Here is a 23,438-nt window from a genome sequence, read left to right as displayed (position 1 = left end):
TGTAAAGAAGAATGGGCCAAAATTCCTCCACAATGATGTGAGAGAGATAAAGTCCTACAGAAAACAATTGCTTCGTGTTATTGCTGCTAAAGTTGCTTTTACGAGCTACTGAATCACAAGGTGTACTTCCTTATTTCACATATGGCTTTTCCATTTTGGCTTTATTTCTGTTAAATAAATCATGACACAGTGTAATAAGTCATGTGTTATTGTTCGTCTGAGATTGTATTTACCAAATGTTAAGACCTGCTAAGGAACAGATGATTGTTACGTCTTCGTGTGTAAAACCACAGAAATAAAAAAGGGTGCTTTCTTTCTTTTCCCCATGATTAGGAGGCTAGCGTGCATTGGCGTTGGAAAAAGTCAGGCAGCAGCATTATAGGAAGTTACAGATCTTCAGATTCTGGCATCGCCTGTATCCAGCCCCGAGGTGCTCTGTTGAAGCTGGGCCTGTTTAACATGAGTTCCAAGCTGCTCATGTCTGTTGGGGCTTCATTCATCTCATACCCAAGGATCACATCATTCAGTAATGGTCCGCCAAATGGGGTTGGGGTCCTGCGGGTACAAAAAGAGAAGGCTGTAGTGTGTAGCACCCATTCAGTGTTAAGTGGGGAAGAGATTACAGTATGTGTTGGTCCTCCGTGGTCATGTATTATTAAATTTATTCTCCACCATTCGCCAGCAGGTCCCAGGGTGGGTTAACAGCAATTTAAAATTCAGAAATTAAAAACAAGTTAAAGCAAATTACATTCAGAAGAATAGTGTGGGTCCTGACAATCTGTAGTGGTCATGGCGATCGTTTATTATTAAAAGTGGGTTGAAAATAAACGTTTCCCATTATCTGCTGCACTAGTCTGCTCTAAGCAGTTTCAGCTACATCGTCGTTGTTGTTAATTGAATTTATATACTGCCCTATACCTGGAGGTCTCAGGGCGGTTCACAGAACAAAATCAAGATATAAAACTTGATAAAATAATCAAAATAAAGACAACAATCCAATAACCCCCACAAAAAAACACATTTTAAAAGGGCATAGGATATCAATCAAATCAACCAAAGGCCTTGGTTAAAAAGGAACGTTTTTGCCTGGCATCTAAAGGTGTATAGTGAAGGCGCCAGGCGAACTTCCCTGGGGAGAATATTCCACAGATGGGGAGCCACTGCAGAGAAGGCCTGTTCTCATGTTGCCACCTTCTGGAGGAAGCACATGAAGAAGGGCCTCAGAAAATGATTTTTAATTATGTTTTATGTTTTTACTTGCACCTACAGAGTTCACTGCTGGCATGTTTCAGTCAAGTTTTCCCTTGATGTTCTAGTGCACACACAATTTGAGTTGCCTCACACTTGTGAAATATATGCATGTGTTTATTTTACAATGTGTATTTTTTTGGGAGGGGGGACTGCAGATGGCTTCAGTTCTCTGCTGCTTTGCACAGCTGGTCAGTGTCTGTTTCCAAAATAGTAATAGTGTTGTTACTCTGCAGAACTTTGGTCCTTTGGTGAAAATCTAATTGTGCTTGAAAGTAGCTATGTGTGTTCTTGGTGTAGCAAGAAGCATGTTACATGGAATTATATCTTGAAAGCAGCACCTGGAAGGCAGATGTGCTGGGGGTGTTTTATCTAGAATTTTAGGATGTTAAAGACTAGCATTTATTCAAGTGTATTATGCAAACAAAAACGTTGTGTAAAACTCAGAGCCAGTTTATTTATTTTCACTTGCAACAGGGCAGTAAAAACTGAAAATCTGGGTGTATCTGAGGAAATAAATCAGTGTTGTTGGCACTGAAATGAAAGTAATTTTCAAGTCAAAAGGTTCTAAGTTAGAATGCTTAACCAGAAGAAAATATTTTCCCCAGTATATATATTTTTTCAAAGACCCATCTTGGCACCTAGGCTGCCTTTGAAGACAGCCTTGACATAGTACCCCATGGTGCACTGCCCACTAGGCAGATCCCAATTGCAGCCTTCACTTCATTTACCTATCAATAGGCAGCCATTTTTATTTCCGATAATACTTCCTGATGTAGCATTCCTCCAGGGCAATGTGGGAAATTAAAATGAGTGCAGGCTGCTCCTGTCAATAGAGAAGCCTGCATACCAAATACTGATTCTGTGTCCTCTTGGTCCCCTAATGGCCATGGTGGGTTTTGTTTTAAACATACAATAAATAATAATTTTCTTTTAAAAAAATTCCTTGCCTTTCAGTCAGGTTATTTGCCTTGAAACATTTGTTTTCTTGAATTGTTTTGTGGCAAGTCATAATCACTGAAACATTCAAATGAAGGCGTGGTAAGCACTGAGTTAAATTGGTATACAGTGCTACTAAGTGTTCATTTAAAACATCAGAGAGAGGAAGAAACCAGGCAGCTATGTCTCTTTAGCATATATGAATGTATTTCTGCTACAGGGCCTGAAATAAACGGAAACATGAGCAGTAACCAAAACTAAAAGAGTAAGTCTTTGGAACAGTTCCCTGGTCCAACATATGTTAAAGATATTGAGACACAGGAAGATTCTGTTTTTAAAAAAGACGTTGCAAGACAGTAATGGGAGCAGGGCTGGCCCAGGACATTTTGGCACCTGAGGCAAATCACAGAATGGTGCATCCCTCCCTGCCAGGGTAGAAGGGGTAAGTGAAGATCTACATCAGGAACTAGAGGAGGAATAAATATCTACATCCAAATCTGCTGCCCCTGTGGATCCTGCCGCCCAAAGCAGTCGCCTCACCTTGCCTCCAGGGTGGGCCGGCCCTCATTGGGAGTGACGAAGATTAGTTGGTCTTGGTTTCAGCAAGAATTTTTTTATTTAGATGTGAAGAGGCTATGAATTATGCTTTAGCAACATACACTGCAGATGATGAAGTTTTGGAAGTTGCCAATTGGCAGCTGATGAAGGCAAAAATACGAGTGGCACCTTGACTGCATTGTGTGGATCTCTAAGATTAAAGTTGGTGACTGTTTTCATTTGCAAAGCTGTGGGTGGAATTGGATGTGGCAGAGGTTTCCTGGTTTATGCCAGGGGCAAGGTCATCGGGGGAGCTGTTGACAAGGTAACAGCAGCAGTATTTCTGGTGCTGGTAGCCAGGGTAAGGGTCTGAATGGGATAGATTGTGGTCAGGGAAGGAGTGAAGTAGTTTAGCCAAAGATCCGCTGGGTCATACCTGGGCTAGCAGCTGAGGAGGAGCCCAGTGTTGACTACTCTTTTTGTACCAGCTTGGAGCTAGCACAAGAAAAATAAATACAAATACCCCCTCTTTTCTGTCCTGGCTTGCAGGTGGGAAGCCTACGTCAATCCATTCCTGCCCAACGAATCCTTGGTCAGGAGTTAGAATTGCTTTATAGAATCAAGTTGGCAGCACTGTTAAAAACTGGGAAGTCTAACTTGCAAATTATTGCCTTATGAGTTGTGGAAAAATTTCTGCCATGAACGTGATAGGTTTCATTTAATTTCTGTTGCCAGTGTGGATACCATATGGATTAAATGGATTAAAACTGTGCCATCAAATCAGAGTATTTCCCCTTGACCTAACAGCATTGCCCTCTTGAATCTTTTCTTATAATATATACCCCCGCAAGTGAAAGACAGCAGTTAGCTAGTGCAGTTTAATAAGGAAAAGTGCCACTGTTCAAGTACGTGTGGAAGCTTCACTTTCAGTGCCAGGAGTTAGGGGTGGTTGAAGCATTAAATCTTAATTAATTCATACATGAAATAGCTTTTTAGATAATGATGTACAGATTGAAATTGAGCTCCACAACAGATTTCACACTTCTCCAAATGTCAGAACACAGTTCTCGGCAATTTAAGCATATCAAAATATAGATTGACATATGACTTTGAGAAAAAATATATATTTAGATACGTAATTAAAATAACCTTTTCAGTGTTGTCATTTTTTAATTTGCAGATTAATGCAGAAAGGAAACAGAACTCTTGGTTAAAAGCATGTGAGAGTGGCATGGGGTGTAAACAGAATCCTCACTTGATTCCTCTTCCTCCAGTTCCAGCGACACAATGATGTAGGAGACTTACAATTTCAAGGTTCTGTTACTAGCAGTTGGGAACAAATTCATAAGCCCAATCATCAGTGAGCCCCAAGTCCTAAAGCATTTTTCATACAGTGGATGCTGGGGTTGCGAAATTGATCCGTGTGGGAGGCACGTTTGCAACCCGCAGTGTTCGCAACCTGCAGCGCTGCGTCTGCGCACGTGCGGGTTGCGACTCGGCGTTTCTGTGCATGCGCAAAGTGCATTTTAGTGCTTTTGTGCATGCGCAAGTGCCAAATCTGGAAGTAAACCGTTCCAGTACTTCCGGGTTTTGGCGCGTCCATAACCTGAAGTGTCTGTAACCCGAGGTATGACTGTACTTACTTTGTATCCCTGCAGAATGGGACTTCTGGAAAAACACTTGCAAGAAGAAGGATGCAAATACATTAATAGTGCCACCCACATGTCCTCCAGCTAAGTCCTAGAAGTGATACCAGACTCCAGAGCAAAGCCCTACCTCAAACCAAGCACTGCCCAGGGCAGGCATGTCCAAAGTCCATTTCGGGGGCCTAATTCGGGCACTGCGGCAGTTTATTTCCTGTTTCCTGGGGTAAAATCCTAAAAAAACACCCTCAACAACTTCAATTCTTAAAAAAGGTCAACAACTTTGGTCGGCCCTCACGGCCCTTCATTTCATCAAATCTAGCCCTCTTTGAAAAAGTTTGGACACCACTGGCCTGGGGCAAGTTGAGGGAATCTAGCCCTCCAGAGGATGCTGGACTACAACTCCTATCATTCCTGACCATTGGCCATGCTGGCTGGGGCTGACAGGATGTGAAGTTCAGCAACATCTGGAGGGCCACAGGCTCCCCATCCCTAGTTGATGGGGATGGGGGGGGGTGTCCTGCACTTTTCTGAAAAGTTGGTTTATGATTATATGCTAGATTTTCTGGGGCCATCTTCCAACATTTTCATACCATAAGCCATGATGAACTGAAAGTATTAACTTGTGAGAATTTTCCACAAGGTAATGAATGGCAAAGCAGTGGCACATGCAAGCATGCCTTCTACACAATTGCTGTTACTTTAACAGTCCTATATGAACTACTGCTAGTGAGCCATGGTGCTGGAATGGTTGCCTGGCTAACAGAAGAACATCTTGAGACACCAGCAGCGCTGCACCTAGGGATGCAATTTGAGGCCAAAGCCTGTGGCCCTGCAGCACTCCCAAATGACCACCCAGAGCAACAAACAGATCCTGCATCAGCTCCTTGGGTGGAACAGACATGCCTCCAGTCACCACAGCATCCTTTCTTTATTTTGTTTTAATTCTAGTCAGCGGGAGGCAGGAATGTTTATGGCTGCAGGTGCTCGTTTTATTATTTTAAACTTACAAAATATATTATCCCATTTTTTTCACAACGAAACAGTGCTTATTCCCAAATAAATGGGAGGAATTCAAACTTGTGCTAAGGGAATTGTTCCACCAGGGCAAGCATTTTGGCTTGACAGACAGAACAATCACCCCTCTATTTCCCCTGCGTACAGTTCTACAGGTTCTTCTGACACACACTCTAATTTCAAGGGTTGTTTGTTGTGGGGCATAATCAGCCATGAATGCTGATTAAACTTTATGCTGAACATCCCAGCTCAAAATTCCACACGGAAATTGAATGAAGCCTTACCTATTGAAGCTCCTGACGTCAAAACTATTCACTTTTCTGGGAGGTTCAGGCAAACGGGTCTCATGGTCTACCTGGTAGTCCTCGGTGCTAAGGAACTCCCGCCAGGGGGACTGGTAGCCTTTGGGGATGGCTGTCCTGTTGAACTTCTCTGGTGGTACACCAGTTAGAGGTCCAGAATAGCCTGTGGTTCAGAATATCACATTCAATGAAAACATCTTAAGTACGATGGCAGAGAAACCTGAAGTATCTGATTTCAGAGGTCTTGTTCCTAGCAGAAACTAGAACATATGATGTGAAAGAGCAGGGCTGTTTCTAGATTTCGGAGGCATTCAACAATATCCTGTCCTTAGTAGAGGATCTGCATGGCATCTAGAATGTCCCATGATCAATCGCAGCATCTCTGCCTGAAACCAGGGAGAGCTGCTGCCACTCGGTGTACTGAGCTAGTAGTGACTCAGTAGAAGGCAGCTTCTTCTCCTTGCCTTGGCATGTCCTGTCCTGCTTTTTGTAGATGTGCAGTTCACACACACACAAGAAAGCAGCACTGGCTCCCTCCCCAATCATTTTGATAAGCAGGGTCGCTGCATCAAAGGCCAGTTGCCATCCTTAGAAGCTCCCTCTTCCTTCCCCTGCCTTCCTGTATTTAATGAAGGACACCAGCTTGTCTCTGATTCAGCTGTCCTCTGCATCAGTCTGCTTAGAGGGAACGGGTATTGAGATGTCTCGTCAGACGTCTCAAGGAACCTTGCTGGTGAAGTGAAGTTCCCGAAACTACAACTAACCTGGAAGTTGTGAACTAAATCTTGACTCCACCTTTGGTCAGGTACAAATGGCATCTGCTGATGCTAAGGGAGATTAAAAAGAAAACAAAACTATAGCAGTGTCACGGGCTCCAGGGAATGTTTGAGATAGCACTGGAGTGGGGCTTAACCTGACAGCAACTAGGATCCTTCCAACGACTGCTGTTACCGTTATTTGGACATTTATTGACATGAACGAAATTTAGGAAGCTGCCATGGTCCACCTAGCTCAGTATTGGCCCCACAGTCTCTCCAGGGTTTCATACAGGGATTTTTTTCCAGCCAGTTTCCAAATTATGGGATTGAACCTGGGACCTCAAAGCAGGTGCTCTACCAGACTTTTAGAAGACATCTGAAGGCAGCCCTGTTTGATGCACTATTGTATTTTAATATTTTGTTGGGAAGCCCAGCCAGATGGGCGGGGTATAAATAGTAAATTGTTGTTGTTGTTGTTGTCGTCGTCATTAAACTGCCCACTTGCACTCTTGCTTTTGTGCTGAATAAGAGTTCTGGTCCCAGTGGTGCTGTGCCTGGATCATACCTGGAGCGATGGCATTGGGATTCAGGGCTTTGCTCATCCGCAAGACTTTGTTTGTTTTCTTTGGCACTTTGGGAGGTGTCGCCTTTCCTGAGGCTGCTTCGTGAAGTCCAGCCTGGTAGTTCTCCTTCCCTTCAGCATTATGGATAGACTAGCAGACAAAGGGAGACAGGCATAGGCTGTAAGATGTTTTCTGTCATCAGAAAGGTCTTCTAGCATGCTTTCAAGACTGAGGTAGGCAAGGAAATTCAGACAGAAGCAGAATGACAAAAGGGGAGTGGAAGAAGGCCAGCCAGGCCCCTGGTTGTATGAGCTTTTTTTATTCACCATTGAGGAAAATAATTTTGCTTGAAGGAAATAGAACACATCTCGCTGCTTCTGTGAATGGACCGCAGTCCAAAACTGCCTGAATGCTTTCCAGTGCTTCCACCTCCTGCTACTCAAGTGCCATGTATTCTACAACGGGATTGTTAGAAACTAGCATATTCACACTACAGCCTTATATTTGTTTCAGAGTATAGAGCTTCCCCCAAAGACTCTTGGTGGGCTGAGGCTTCTTGTTAGAAAGCCCTATCCTACCCCTCACAGAACTACAATTCTCAGAATTCCTTGGGAAGAGGCAATGATAATTATACCAGTTGGTCTGTAGTGTAGGTTCCCTCTCTCAGAAGAAAGGTACCAACGAATTTCACTTTTCGAGCTGCGCAAGATATTGAAACCTGATCAGCAAGCACTGAGTGCTACGCTTCCATCACATGCTACATAAATGACAGGACATGCAGATCAGGTACATATTTGGGTGCATGCATGAAGACAGTTACACTGCCCCCACTGAAATATTAACTTGGAATAGTCAGTGAGTCTGCTCCCTCTCGGGGAAATGGGTGACTATGGGAAAGAAGTCCAAATGACATAGGTTCAGGGTGAATCTGCCTCAGTGTGTCACCTTTTGGCTTCTCCAGGTCTCATGATGGACCCTAAACTCTAGCCTAAGCAAGTGAGATCTTCCCCATGCAGCAGTCATGCACACTACCTGTCCTTCTGACATGCCAACTCCATTGTAATTAGCGTGTGAGCCTCCTCCTCCTCCAGAAGCATTTGAGATCTTGCAAAGAGAGCAAGGAAAAGAATATTAATATATGACATGGGCAAGGGCCATGGATAAGCCCTAATGCAGACACTAGTAGATTAAAGCTAAATATGGCCTCCTGTTAGAATTGGCAGTCCTGCAGCTTATTCTGCAGTGGAGTGGTTCATAATTTTGCCTTTGCGTTGTATGCCCGTTCCCATAGCAAATATGGTGGCCTCAGTTGTGAACCTATTTTTAGAAGATGGGGGTGGGGGGAAGAGAAGTGGTTTGTCAAATGCATACTATATGAAAGAGTAATTAATAATCACCAGCCAGGTGATTTAACTTTTAAAGACTACTAGAGAATATATGTGTAGGTTAAATGCTGGGATGACTAGATGTGCTCCAGCTACTCACAGACAGAGGTGTAAACAGTTAAATTTCTTTAGGAATGAGTTAAAGAAAAGCCGTCAAAGACATTTACTGTCAAAGGCTTAATGTAGCCACTATATAAATGAAGAAGATCACAGGCCTACCACCCAACTGATGGTGCCTGTATAATTAGAAAATGGGGACTTTTTCCAATGTGAATGCATTCAGCTCTAAGTCTCTGATACTGACTTTTGCTGAGCAAAAGAGACTGCAAAGCATGGCACCGACTCCTCAAGCAGGGGTGGATAAGCCCCCATTCAGGGGCCTGATCTCTTAAACACTCAGTTTGGGCCGTGGCAGCAGCAGCAAAATGAGGGGGGGTGAAAGGGAGAGAGACAACGCTGTTGTGGGCACAGCCCCATGATCTAGCAGGGGTGTAAATTGTCCCCTCCCTGGACATCAGGTCCATCATTTGGTGAGCAGGCAGGGAACGATAAAGCCCCCCTCCTCAGTTGATCCACAACTGAAAAAGCGAGGAGGAAACTGTGTATCTTCCTGCCTCTGTTATATGTATGTGCTATGTGCGTGCGTGTGTGCCTGTGAGAGAACAACACGCCAGGACATGTGACACTTGGAAGATTGACTAAGGGTGACTGTGGCCCTCTGGCCCAAATAAGTCAGGCACCCTTGTTCTGGAAGATTCATGTCACAGCACAACAGCTGGTGCAATAAACTTACAACTGGGTTGCATCCAATGCTGGTCCTACTCAGAGTAAACCCACCGATGTCAATAGACATGACTATCTTGGGTTCAGTAATTCCAATGGAACTGCTGTGAGCAGCACGCAGTTGCATACAGCCCACTAATTCATTTTATTAGCCCATTGAATAGCATCTGAACAGAGATAAGTCAGTAATTGTTTAGACCAGGAGTGGTATTGCTGGCCAAGAAGAGGGTCAGAGGTGCCTGCCTGCCTGCCTGCCTGCAAGATGATCTTGTCCATGCATTGAGTGCATGACCACCATGCCAAATCTTGCATGTCTTGTGAAGCTCAAAGGACAGAGGATGAGCTGAGAGCAGAAGCGGCTTGACATCTTGTTCTGTCTGTCATCAGTAGGAGCAGACATGCCTTGGCATCTGTTCTCAAGGCACCCTCTAATAGCTCCTAGGTGTTTAGTTGTTAAAGCCTTTCCCCCTAAACAGTTTAGGATAAGGCTTTTTGGAAGATTGCCTTCTCCCACACTGCACATCCACTGAGACTTTGCTTCATGTTGTGTGGCACAACCCAGTTTGCCCCCATCTTACTGACATTTTTGGCACATGTTTTGTTTCCTCTTATCTTTAGTTTGGTTTCTCTCCCCTCCTTTTATGGCTTTATGATCTGGCTGCCAATGCTTAGTCCTTGCTTGTTTTTACACTATTATTGGCTGTTGCTTTTAATCAGCAGTAGACAACCTCTGGTCCATGGGCCTCATTAAGCCTGGCAGGGGTTCCAGTTTGGCCCATGAGACTGTTTTCCCCAAGCTATGCCCAATGTCAAATATAATCTCAGGGTGAGGCTCTGATTGGCAGCCCCTAAAAGCCCCTTGCAAGCACTGACAATCAACTAATGAGTGGTGCCTGCAAAACTTTGTGCCTGGGCCAGAGCAAACCATCAGCTGACTGGCGGTGCTTGCAGAGGCACAGGCCCACCTGATATCGCCACAACATCACATGAAGTGCTTTTCCTGTGTACGGGTGCTTGCAAAGTCCTGTTCCTCTGCCGATGCCGTTTGATTTCAAACTGTGTGGGCAAATGAAACTGCTTCTCACAGCTGATGGCTGGATCCAGCTCCCTGACCTTGCTTTTAACTGATGTTTCATGGACTATCTTGGGAAATGCTAGTGGGGCAGAAAAGTAGTGTGCAGATATTTTGATGAATAAAAATAAACAGGTGGAAAATAGAGGGGAGGATGGCATGGAGGCCGTGGATGAAGATGGAGCATAGCTTACACTTGAAGCCAAGCAACAGAATTAAAGAGGCCTGCCATTCCCCTACCCATCTCAGCAACCTAACTGGGAAGAATTCACTTTCTCATTCTTAGGCAGTCAGGGATCCATGGTTGAGAAACAAGAGTCCATTTGGTCAGCACTGCTGCCTCCCTTGCTGCACCTGTTGCTGTGGACCGACAGGTTGTTCTCACAGAGCTTCCTGCCTCTTCCCTCAGGACGGAAACACAACTCACAATTCTGTAGCCCGAAGGATGCTCCAGCACAAAGTTCTGCACTCTCCTCTGCCTCTTCTGGTACAGCCTGGAGCCCTTGTTGATTGGCAGGGAGAGCTCCTCCATCATCAGATCCTGAGGGATGCTCACCTTCTTTCCTAAATCGAGCTCCACCAGAGCTGAGAAAAACAGGCGTATGTCACATGGAGGCAGCGGAAAGGCTTTAATTTACAAAACGCTGGTTGTAAATTAATTAAAGGTGCCCTAATGTAAGGCGGGGAAGTGAGGCAGCTCATGCTGGAGGGAAGAGAGGAGAGGGGGAAGGAGGTGTTGGAGAGCAAATCTGCATCTGCCCTATGTGTCCTGCCCTGCCCACTCCCCTCACCTGCCCCCAACAGCTTGCTCCCCTCAGGCGTGATGGAGAGCACTGTCCTATCGCCAGTACTGAAGCTTCAGTCTATGGAATGGGGGCACCATTTTGTCCTTCACCTCAGAAAGGTTGTTTACTGAGCTATGAGAAGAGCCATCTAGGCTCCACTTAGGCGAGGCTATAGAGGAGGAGGAGTTGGAGTGAGTGAAGGCATCTGCAGCTGAGCTAGTCTCCCAGTGCCAGTGGAAGGACACAAGAACTAAAATCCCCCTTCTGGCAACTGGGCATGCTGACAGGAAGGTGGTATCTTGGTGGTATCCCTACTGTCAAAAAAGCACTTAAATTGTTTGTTCTTTGGGTGGGTGAGAGGTATGAACCGGCCTGGGATCTGCTGGAGCCTTAGCCAGTCTCATTGCCCTTTGCCCTAACCTGGAAACAATCACGGAGCCAGCCTGGAGCTGACGGAGGGATCCAGCCCTATTGTCCTGTTCCCGCTGCTACAGCCACCATGAGCTGCTGGCTATGAACGCAGTGGTGGATCCACCTCTCCTTAAAGCCCCACTGACAGGGGGCAGGGGCAGTCTGCTTGGGACTGCAGCCTTTGCCTTTGTGAGCTAGAGGCTGTAAACGAAAAGCCCAGTGAAAACAAGCCAATGCACGAATCCTGTGAAGGTCAGCAATCTCTGAAGATGATGGCAGTTGAGGACAGCTTACCTTCTCCATCTGTGAGCTCCCCCATAATGGTCTGGACCCGTGTCCTCGGCTCTCTGCTGTGATCTGAATGAAGGAGGGGGAACATTTTCTCGACTGCAAAGGAAAGCAAGAGTTTATCAGTCTCCATACAAGCTTCATTAACATTTAGAGGGGGATCCAAAATTTGGGGGTCACACGTTAACGAAGCTATTCACACACATCTCTCGTGTGTGTTGTTGTTTCTACATAGTATTGACTAACAACTGGCCCTACTTGGGATGTTTGTCTTTGTAAATTTGCTCTTTTTTCTGAATGTGAAAATGCTGGAAATGTTGCCACTGTCCTGGGCATGAAGCCAAATACATTTGTGCAATAATAACAAATGTGCAAGTGGATGAGAGACTAAAACTGGCTTTCTAGGTTATAGAAATGAGCAGTGAGTCATTTGAAGGACAAAACGTTTTAAGACCTTTCTGCCATTCAAAGCTGTTGTGACCGTGGAATGGGCTGCCTTGGAAGTTTTAAAACAGAGTTTGGATGGTCATCTGTCATGGATGCTTTAGCTGTGATTCCTGCATTGGAGGGGGTTAGACTTGATGACCCTTGGGGGTCCCTTCCAACTCTACGATTTTATGATTCTATTTTATTTGACCCGTTCTTAGAAACAGCCCATTCATCCAGCTTGCTCTCTCCATACTTTGAATTTTAATCCAGTTATGAAGCATTCAAAGCCCTAGAAACAACTGGACTTTGCTCTTGGAGGTGGGGACCTAGTTGTCTGCAGGGGACTTGCCCCCCTTCCTTTCTCTGGTATCCAATGAAGAAGGGCTGTGGCTCAGTGGTAGAGCATCTGCTTTGCATGCAGAAGGTCCCAGGTTCAATCCCTGGCATTTCCAGGCAGGACTGGCAATGTCCCCTGTCTGAAATCCTGGGGAGCCGGGGCCAGCCAGTGTAGACATACTGAGCTACATGGATCAATGACCTGAGTCAGGAGCATAGGAACCTGCCTTCTGCTATCTCTTTTGTGACCCAAACAGATCTTGTCTCTCTAACAGTTTGGGAACAGGTTGGGGTATATTTGTAACAATGTGACTGATAAAATAAGCTCGGTATACAAGGTCATCTCCTGAAACCTCTCGGTTCCAGAACCAAACTGCAATTAATGGTTATATTCATTTGGTCTGTATCATTATGCAGAATTATTCTCACTTAGGCAAGAAAAGGAGCCTTGTTTTTAATGCCCTTGGGTTGTAAACAAATGACCTTGAGGATAAAAAATAAATAAAAAGCTTGAGCTCAAGCTTTTTGAATGGAGCACATTACAGTGAGCAAAGTTCAGCTTCTCTGAACTACATAGTTCATGTAGGGCTGTGTGTTCCTCCTCCGTGCTGCTAGAGAGACTTCCCTATATCAGCAGCAACTATTTTAAGTTACTGACCTGGGAGGATTGGGAGATGTAACCCTGATCCTTGGTCCGTGAAGGATGGAAGCAGGCAGGCAGGCATGGATTTCTGACATGATGATCTCATGGGAGTTGGAGGTGGACAAAAGTACTTAGCCCTGAGATTTCAAAGGGCCTAATATTGCTAGGGGTTAAGCTGCGCATGTACACAACCATCAGGTCTCCAACATCATGAGCAACCTTGGTTTTATGAGCAATGGGGTTGCAATCCTAAGCCCTTTTAGCTGGGCATAAGCCCCATAGAATTCAATACAACTTACTATTGGCAAGGTTAGGACTGTGTTGTTTAAGGCACCGTCCATTATACACCCACTTCAGCTGGCATCATTTTGCAAGCGTGCCACTGGCATAAACGGATATGCTCTGGAGGGTGGGGCGTGGCATTCCTGTCATTGCAGCATGGCTGAAAAAAATTGCTTGTAGATTATCTCCAAACCTGGCCTCTTGGATACTGAGTTTGTGCCATGAGTATTCACTAGGCAATGAGTCAGAATTCAGGATGGAAATGCAATTGCCATCATTGCTGGTTGCAGAATCATGCTCTCACTTCCTTATTACTGCTTCCTGAAATCCTTTCACCATTAGCTCTCTTATCCTTCAATCCATTTAGCAGGTCTGAAATGTTACCATGCCTCACACATCTACTATGAATTTTTTTAAATTTCTCCATCTGTCTATTTTCTATGTACTTGGTCACCTCTTACAATACAGTGGTACCTCGGGTTACATACGCTTCAGGTTACATATGCTTCAGGTTACAGACTCCGCTAATGCAGAAATAGTACCTCGGGTTAAGAACTTTGCTTCAGGATGAGAACAGAAATCATGCAGCAGCAGGAGGCCCCATTAGCTAAAGTTGTGCTTCAGGTTAAGAACAGTTTCAGGTTAAGAACGGACCTCCAGAATGAATTAAGTTCTTAATCCAAGGTACCACTGTATTATAACCATACTTCACCTGATGGAGGCTGAGACCAAGGAGCAGGTTTTTTTGTCTACATATGGACATAATTGGATGCCATTTTGATCAAGATGGTGGAATTAGCCTTTCAAAACTGCACAGGTTTTTTTGGTTTCTTAGAATTCTCAAGCAGCACCAGGTATGAGGCGACTAGTCTGATATAAGCAACCTGGACTCCTGGGAAGTTGGCAGGATATAAATGTAAGAAAACACACACATATTCCTGCCTTTTCCACTGTCCTTCTCCATTTATTTCCTCCTACTCTTTACCTTTCATGAGCCTTGGAGTCAACCCAAATAGAAGAGTTGCTTAATTAATCAAGCAACAATTGCAATCCTGAACATGTCTGTTCACATAACAAAGTCCTACTGAATGCTACAGGGCCAGCTCCCTGGTAAGCAACCATAGGATTGCAGCCTACAATGCCAGCAAGGTGTTCATACTAATTTTGCATTGACCTGCCATCCAGCTATCACTTAGACACACTGGCAATTTCTTCACTCTTGAACGTGGCCTGCATCTAAAAACGTGATGTGGAATCCATAAACGATGATAGTAGGAAATTGAACTTTGTGGTCACATCCTCCCTTATCTGAGAAATGCGTAGACAATGTTGGCTGGGTGAGAGAATTTACTTCCCCCTTGCTAGTTCCAAGCTTTGGCATATATAACATCCCTCTTTCTTGTCCTGTTTTCAGGCCAAGCCTCTGGCTGCAGGCTGGAGCAAGTCACATTATGCCCCGTAATTCAAGAACCAGAATTGTTTGGCAAATTTAAATGGCTTTACCTCCCAATAGGAAGCCTTTTAACCATCCTATGTTACTTACTGCCACAGGACAGACCAAAGAGAGACACACCGTGACATCTGCAGAGTGCATTAGAAACTGGAAAGCTAATTATCACATAGCCAACGGAGCTAATGTTACAGAGGCAAGGGCTATGTATTGCATGGCCTGACGAGATTGCCAGCTTGGATTGAGAGCACATTTCCCTGCTTTTGCTCTGTGGGGGCATTCAGCATTCTTCCATTGCAATTTTGTGTTGGACAGGGTTAGTCCCGATCATAGTCTTATGATTTCCTGTGCCAGAAGCCTTTTTCCTTTATGGACTGAGCAAACACCCATCAACTCATATTCTGGGGCTAAGTGCTAATATTTGCCCTATAGACATTAAGCTGAGCTGCCTAGCCGTTGCAAAGAGTGTTTCCTATATGGATACACTGAACAGCCACCAAGTCTCCCTTTCTCCTTCTTCTGCCTGCCTGTCTAAGTGACCTTGCAGTAACGATGCCTCATCTAGCATGCTCCCTAGCATGGCTTATCTGCTACCCACGTTGTGTCCTTGGGGAACAAGCTTTCACACTCATGGTGCCCCAGTTGTATCAGAGAAACATCACATGGCACTATAAAACAGATATAATGCCCTTTCATGCAGTAGGGATGGATTTGCCATCATGTACATGCTCTCTGCTGCTTTCCTACATCAACAGCTACTGGAACATCTCCTGCTTATTAAAGCCCCAAATCTGCAATTTAAAAGCAGGGAGGGGAATGTCCCAAGTTTCAACTCTACAAGGATCTTTCTGTGCAAGATATACCTGCTGCATAGTCTGATCCTCAATAATATACATATTATCCAAGCCACTAGAAGACATTGTCCAGATTACCAACATTTTTCCTCTGATGTTTCCTCTCAGCAGCCTCTCCCTTCTATCCAACTACCCCTTGAGTCCAGAGAAGAGATTCCCCCATACCTGCTTGAGCCCTTTCTCAGACCGTAAAGCCCTGTGGTGAAGTCCTGAGATGGCAGACACTTCCCAGGTGAGGATTAGAGCCCAGTTTGAGTTTCCTCGACCCCTTTTCTCGCCCAAGAGCGTTCCAGCTGTCCCAGGTCTTGCCCCCTTGTGTCTTTTTCGATCTCCTGCCGCCGAGATGCCAAGACCCTAATCCTCGTTACATCAGACATTTATTTCTGGCTGAGAAAAGGGGCGTGGTCTGAGGAGAGTCTTGGCGAGCTGAGCTGGTGGCAAGTGTTGAAAGCTAGGAGTTGTTTCTTTCTGTTTTCCAATGTATTTCTTATCAATTAAGAAAAAATTGGTGCGGCATGAGCAAGTTTTTATTCTGAAAGTGTGGCACAGAGATAAAAGTCTGAGAACTGCTGATTAAAATACCGCCCCCCTTGCTATTTAGGATGACTTGAAACATAATGAGCTGTAAGTTGAAAAATACAATAGTAGAACAATTTAGGGCCTAGCTCATAACCATGCATCCTATGTTCGCTTAGTGGTTCTCAGCCTCTCTCCCCGCTCCCAGGTGAACCAAATGAAAATTGCTGATGTTCTTATAAATAAATCGAGTGTAGGGTCAGTGCAGATGATCTCAACTGTAAAGGTAAAGGACCCCTGGACGGTTAAATCCAGTCAAAGGTGACTGGGGTTGCGGTGCCCATCTCGCTTCAGGCCGAGGGAACAGGCGTTTGTTCACAGACAGCTTTCCGGGTCATGTGGCCAGCATGACTAAACTGCTTTTGGCGCAACAGAACACTGTGACGGAAACCAGAGCACACGGAAACACTGTTTACCTTCCCGCCACAGCGGTGCCTATTTATCTACTTGCACTGGTGTGCTTTTGAACTGCTAAGTTGGCAGGAGCTGGGACAGAGCAATAGGAACTCATCCCATCACACAGATTTGAACCACTGACCATCCGATCGGCAAGCCCAAGAGGCTCAGTGGTTTAGACCACAGCGCCACCCGTGTCCCTCTCAAGTGTACAGCACCTTGTCCACCTGAATGGAGCTGGCAGACTACCAGACCACCAGTGCTCTACAGAAATTCTGCACGCATATAACAGTGCTCCAGAACACTTAAAAAGAAAAACGCAAAGCATTCCTGAAGGAGGAATTTAGACCAGATTGTATCCCCAAGCTGTTTCCATCCTGTAGGGCTCTGGGTGTGTTTTTACTTATTAAAAAAATGACTTTGGGGCACAGTTACATGCATTAGCATGTCTTATTAGGCCCATAATTATAATCAAGGTGGGATTTATTTATAAAATTATTGATAGGCTGCCTTTTTCAGCACAGCCCATCTGTGGGTTGCTTACCTCATGTAAAAAAAACCAAAAGAATCCAACAACTATTTCAATAGCAGCGGTGCAAGAAATTTAACACAGGCCATTTAGAATAAATAAAGCAGCGAAAGAGGAAAGGCGAGAGTGTCTCTCTCTGCTCTGCGTCCCAAGATAATCAGCCAGGTTTTTCAGACAACCACTTGGCATACCCTTTGTAAATGATTTGAGTTTGTTTAGTGCACAATAGACCCATTGAATATTCTACTATCAAGCACAATTTAATACATGTTCCAGAAAGAAGTCTACTTCTCTCCTGAACATGTGTATTAAATTGTATTTAATATCAGAGCACTCAGTGGGGCTATTGTGTTATAAATGAGATGGCAAACAAATATTACATAGGGTGTGCCAAATGCTTGTCCTAAATGCCAGCTTGACACCCCACCCCATGGGGTAAGAAAAATGCAAAATCCAGGGCATCTCCCTGGATATCAAGAAGGGAAAGTTGGTGTGAACTTTCAGGACAACAGCCTATGTTCAAATGTGAAAGTCCTGCTGGAGTCCCTTGTTTCCAAGTGGCCCAGCAAATATGTAAAAAATAAATAAAAATGCAGTGCAACATTTCCCTTGAGCACTGTGATATTGGAGTGAAAGCTGGTGGACAGCATTTTATATCTCATGTTCAAACCCAACTTTAACCACTGAACCCATTTTGAAGAGCGAAGGATATAAGCAAAACCCGCTTTCTGCTTTACTGTGGTTGCCATCTCGTGGTCATTCTTCACCACTGCATTCTCAGAGGTAGGAAAGAAGCTTCCAATTGCATCCTTTAATTGGTACACAGTACTTAAACGTTAAATGGTTTTCCCACACAGCTTAGTCTGAAATGAAAAGGCTTCCGCTCCTTAAATGTCATCCCCTGCCCCTCCATTACTGAATTACTAGGGGAGGAAGCAGAAGATGCTATATCACAGCCCCCCCCCCCCCGACACTGTTTTAAATGGCTCAGATTATGGGTTTGGGGATTTCACCATTCCATCGCCACCACATACACATAATAATTTTCACACTGTAATCATGACTCAGGACTGCGATGGGGTGTGCAAGGTGGAAATGGTTTCATTTATCTATTCATTTTCATCTTAAAGCTGCAATTTCTTTCATTTTCACTTAGTTGAAATCCATCCACTTTGGTTTTCAGTCTCTTTCCTTTTAAATCTTTCATTCATTTCATTTTTCTTTGCATTGCACTTGCCTCATTTTTCATTCATTATTAGCTCATTCATTTTCAGCTTTCATACATATACACCAAATCACATAGCCATATTCTGAAAGCAACTTCAGTGTTTTCTATCCAATGATATGGAGCTTTCACGTGTTCTGATATTCACTCAAGGCATCATACCCTTCAAACTTGTGTCTATCTTGTATTTTACTCTGTGAGGCACCCTGAGATCTTATGATGAGGGGCAGAATATATAAATTTAATTAATAACAAGAACAACTTCATACAGACTGATAAAAAGGGCTCCCCATTGAAGAGTCCATTGATGTTTCCATTGTTTTGGGAGCTGTATGTCTGTGTTTTACAGCACACTTGCATGACATTTTCAAGTATTCTGCTACTCCTCTAAAGCATCAGACCTCTCAGGTTCCTCATTTCATAGACAGGAAGCCAGAGTGTCATTGGCTAAGGAGCCAGACCAGGTTCTTGGCTTGGAACCTGATGTTGAACCTGAGGCTGGCAGGCAGGCAGGCAGGAGTCCACCGAACCAGGTTTCACAGTATCAGGGCTGCAGAGCTGGAGCCAAGACCTTCATAGGCACCTTCCCCTGGGCCTGAAGAAGTGTGCCTCCTTTAGTACCTCACCAGTCACGAAACACAGGGAGCATGCCAGGCACGAGGTCATGGAATGCAGGAAAGGAGCCTGTCAGAGGGCCGGCCCTTTAAGAGATTTTTCTGCAAAAGGGGGCGGGGCCTATGAGAGGCAAACAGGGGAGGCTGAGGCACAAAGGGCTTCAGTTCACATCCAGCTCTCCTCAGAACAAGTTGCTGAGCAAGCCACCCTCATTCGAAGAGGTGCCCTGAGGCTGGGGCAGTGCATGCAGCAGCAATACCGCCTCATATTCCTACTCCACAATTTCAGCAAACCCTTTGACCATCGATCTCTCTCTCTCTCCTTTGCAGGATGAAATTAGGCTTTGCTTGTTAGAGGGCAAAACAACAACAACAGGCAGAGCAGTTTGTGTTCAATGCAGTGATAAGCCGAATGTTATGTCAACACACAGATTTCTCCTTGTGCAGCAGAAGGTTCTCTCCCTATGTGAGCTCACATTCTGTTCTTGGGGTTCCCCCATCACCCTGGAACGGATTTTGGGGTGAAATGTGTGTGAGGCAGGGAGGAGGGTGCAAATCATGTCCTGTTAGTGCTAATCCTCACACCAGTGCAAGAATTTAAACCGCCCAGTCTTCATATCCTACTGAGAATGAAGTGTAGCAATTCAAGGATGTGTTTCTCAGCCTCAGAATTCAAACTCTGGTTTTAACCTGAACAGAGACTGCCTCTTCTACCCCCCCCCCCCCGTATCTCAGTGGATGTTTTGATGCCTGTTGTTGGCGATACGATCTCTGCATCAGGCTTGGAAGTAAGGGCACAAAGAGAAGTGGTTTTTTGGTGACTGCTTCTTTCCTCTCAGGTGACTTGCCAAAATTTGAGCCTGAAGGCCTTTCGGAAAGGTTACTGCAAAGGTTACTGTGTGCACCAGGGCTTTAAATCAGAAAAGGGTGTGGCAGTTTCAATGATATTTTAACACAAGGCTTATTTTGCCTTGCTAGGGGAAGCCAGAGCGATTGCTTTTGTTACCTTTGGGATGCAAAGGACCATGAAGCTAAATAAACACATTGGATTAAGACGAAACACAAACACTCTTACTTCAACAGAGTCTCTCCCCCACCCCTGCCCCAGTGACTGACCTCAGCAAGCTATGTTCCTACAGTTTCACAGCACTATTATTTTTAGGTATTTCCAGCAGCCATTTTTGTTGTCAGGTGATTGCCACCAGAGGCATTAAGATCATTCCCCTAGGGCAGCATACAGCTAAACGGATACAGTGTGCTTTGAGCAATGACTTTTAGCTGTGCAGTGTAACTGCTCTGCCCTCTCCTTTCCCTGTGCACCACCTAAATCTGCTCTGGAGGGTTGCAGGGAAACCTGGAGCATATTTTGGGAGGGCATGGGGGAGGAGAAGGGGACTTCAGTGGAACTTCATTTGGATACTGCCCCTTCCCAGTAAAAGATTATTTCTGAGATTCCGAGGCCCTTCTTCATGTGCCTCCTCCTTGAGAAGTTTGGAGGGTGGCAACATGAGAATGGGCCTTTTCTGCAGTGGCTTCCTGTCTGTGGAATGCTGTCCCCAGGGAAGTTCACCTGGTGCCTTCATTATACACCTTTAGGTGTCAGGCAAAAACGTTCCTTTTTAACCAGGCCTTTGGTTGATCTGATTTACATCCTATGCCCTTTTAAAATGTGTGGGGTTTTTTTTTTGGGGGGTACAGTGGTACCTCGGGTTAAGTACTTAATTCGTTCTGGAGGTCTGTTCTTAACCTGAAACTGTTCTTAACCTGAAGCACCACTTTAGCTAATGGGGCCTCCTGCTGCTGCCGCGCCGCCAGAGCCTGATTTCTGTTCTCATCCTGAAGCAAAGTTCTTAACCTGAAGCACTATTTCTGGGTTAGCGGACTCTGTAACCTGAAGCGTATGTAACTTGAAGTGTATTGGGTTGTTATTTTTATTTTTATTATGTATTTTGTGGTTTTGTATCTTGATTTTATTCTGTGAACCGCCCTGAGACCCTCGGGTATAGGGCAGTATATAAATTTTAACAACAACAATTATTATTTTCATTTATCACTACATTTATCACTACAACTGTATCCTACCTTTTCTTGGAGTTTGAGATGGAGCTCAAAGGGAGCACACACAATTCTCTCCCCCCCCCTTTCCATTTTATCCTCACAACCCAGAAAAGTAGGTTAGGATGAGAGATAGTAACTCGCCTGAGGTCACTCCATGAGCTTCATGGCCAAGTAGATATTTGAACCCTGATCTTCTGGGTCCTAGCTGAATGACCCCTACAGCACATTATGTGTCTATGGAAGTGAACCCATGGAGACTGCATGTAAGCACAACAGAGAGAGAGGCCTCTTTTCTTGTGGCTAATAATTTGGTTCCCAAATAACACAAGATGACCAGGCCGTGTGGGCTAATGTATTTATTTTGGAGTTTTGTTATACAGAGGCATGGTGCAGTGCTAATGCAAAGAGCATCTGATGAAGAGACAGCAAGCCCAGTGTGTTCTTGGTTATAGAATTTCAGAACAAAGACATCCCACAAGCCCAAAAGTCATGAGTCGCCCAAGAGGCCCCCTAAGTGAGACACTTGCAATATTTAATTAACAACATCTTTTCTCCTCCAGCAATTCCTCTGTGTTCCTCTTGAATCGAGCTGCCAGCTCCAACCATGGCAGTGTGTTACAGTTGGGATAGTAATACATCCTTCCTCTTGCTCTTTGTTTTCTGGGAGAGATGCCCAGGGAAACAGCAATACTAATAGAAACTACACATCTGCTTTGCATGCAAAAGCTCTTGTGAACTGGGAATCAATTTTGCTCATAAGATCTTTGGCATATATTCCTATCTGGGACCTTTCAAGAACAGGGAGGTCAAGGCTTCTGCTGTGAATGTGAGTCCAGGTGTTTGCAAGGAGACTTGACCGCTGATTTATAAGCAAGGGATTTAAATTCAGGCTCGATGCTTAACTGCCCCATTGAGTTCAATGGGGCTTACTTCTGAGTAGCTGTGCAAAGGTTTGCACTGTTCAATGTCGTGCATATTGTCCCTGATTCATCTTGCTTTGTAACTTACACGAGGGGCAGGTTTATGTGAAACAACACATGCTTGATAACTGATTCCCTAATGGGAAATAAACATTATTTTTTTAATAACAGATTATCAAAATGGTTTCTTTGCATTGAGTGAGCAAGTAGGAAATGGTTAGCTGTGCACATTCTCTTGCAGAGTGGGTATCATACATTGTTTCAGAAGTCATTGCTACTATTTACATGCAGTATCCGTATACATTGTGTGTGGGGGGGGGGGGCATTCATTGTCACTATTTTGAAGAGGGAAAAAACTTACAAGGCTTTCAAAAAGCCCATTAGTAAAAATGGTATCCCTTCAACGATTAATCGTTGTGGTTTGGTTTGTAAAAGCAGGGTAAAAATTCTCATTTCTCTTCAAAGGAAATCAACCTTCAGATTGATTTAGAAGGATTATTTTAACTGTAAGAAGAAGAATTATGCTTCTGAATTTGAGTCCCTGGAGCTTGATAATACAACTTAGACTTCATAGTTTATTCTCACACTCCCAAAGGAGGTTGGATCAATGCAGTCACACTAGATCAGACATCTCCAAATTTGCACCCATGAGGACTAGCTGCAGACATCCAGCCCGCAAACATAACAACACAGGGCCTCCTCAGCAACGAGAAGCACATGGTAAAGGTGGAGAAGGTAGAGCCTGTGAAATCAGGGACAAGAGGGACAAGCTGATGCTTTTAAACCTCATCCTCTACCCTAGCAGAGCTTTAGCTTTTCTTAAACTCACTCAGTTTTTCTTTAAATGCAACATCACTAAGCAGTTCTTCAAAAATTGCTTGGAAGAGGGCTTAGACCTGGAGAGGGAGTTTTAGAAGTCTGTACTGGGAACCAAGGATACAATCAGTTTATTCTTTCAAATATAACTTTCCTTTCCTTTCCTTTCCTTTCCTTTTTAATCCCTCTCTCGGGGAAAGCAAGAGGCTTCTTGTCTCTCAGGAAGTTCAGGGATGTGCTATTACTGATACGGTTTGCATCTCATGTTTTCAATTTCCTTATCTTAGCTTCCCTCGGCTGCAAGCAACAGTGTGTTCTAGAGGCTGCCTGAATGGCTCAGGGAACAACAAGGAGCCCTTTAGAGATTCATCTTTCAGCACCTTCTCCCAGATCAGTGCCTCCCTCCCACACACTCAACGACATGCAACGCTTCCATCTGCTAACTAACCGAGACCTTCTTCCTGGAAGATCCGAGGCTGAGCTTTCTCTCTGCCACAGTGTTCTCTTTGTGAAAAGCTCAATCAACCAGTGTTGCTTTTATGCCCAACTTTCCCTTAGACACATTTTTTCTCTGTCTCT

At 44.6% G+C, this 23,438-nt stretch overlaps 1 protein-coding gene and 1 non-coding gene across 3 annotated transcripts; one reads left to right on the top strand and one right to left on the bottom strand.

Annotated features, from left to right (window-relative positions):
* Positions 1-245: 245 nt before the first annotated feature.
* On the bottom strand, positions 246-16,087 carry MYOZ3 (myozenin 3). Of its 2 annotated transcripts, XM_053377037.1 has the most exons (8): positions 15,891-16,087; positions 13,439-13,581; positions 11,738-11,830; positions 10,675-10,832; positions 8,040-8,111; positions 7,010-7,157; positions 5,669-5,849; positions 246-555 (listed from the first exon to the last, which is right to left on the bottom strand). In XM_053377037.1, the coding sequence occupies exons 3-8, from the start codon at positions 11,820-11,822 to the stop codon at positions 387-389; spliced, it is 813 nt and encodes a 270-aa protein (XP_053233012.1). In that variant the 5' UTR covers positions 11,823-11,830; positions 13,439-13,581; positions 15,891-16,087; the 3' UTR covers positions 246-386. The 2 variants fall into 2 exon arrangements, with proteins under 2 accessions (XP_053233012.1, XP_053233011.1); XM_053377036.1 differs by lacking the exon at positions 13,439-13,581.
* TRNAA-UGC (transfer RNA alanine (anticodon UGC)) lies at positions 12,541-12,612 on the top strand. The gene has a single exon. It is a non-coding gene; the product is annotated as a tRNA-Ala (tRNA).
* Positions 16,088-23,438: the final 7,351 nt, after the last annotated feature.

This window comes from Podarcis raffonei, chromosome 2 (assembly GCF_027172205.1).
Source record: "Podarcis raffonei isolate rPodRaf1 chromosome 2, rPodRaf1.pri, whole genome shotgun sequence".
Lineage (NCBI taxonomy): Eukaryota > Metazoa > Chordata > Lepidosauria > Squamata > Lacertidae > Podarcis > Podarcis raffonei.
Note: the sequence above shows the minus strand (reverse complement) of the source record. Positions and strands in the feature narration are given on the sequence as shown.

Coding starts and splice junctions, on each gene's coding strand:
- MYOZ3 (XM_053377037.1), bottom strand. CDS start 11,822: ATGTTCCCCCTCCTTCATTCAGATCACAGCAGAGAGCCGAGGACACGG. Junction 10,833..11,737: donor GGAGCTCACAGATGGAGAAG/GTAAGCTGTCCT, acceptor TGTTTTTCTCAG/CTCTGGTGGAGCTCGATTTA. Junction 556..5,668: donor GACGTCAGGAGCTTCAATAG/GTAAGGCTTCAT, acceptor TTGTACCCGCAG/GACCCCAACCCCATTTGGCG.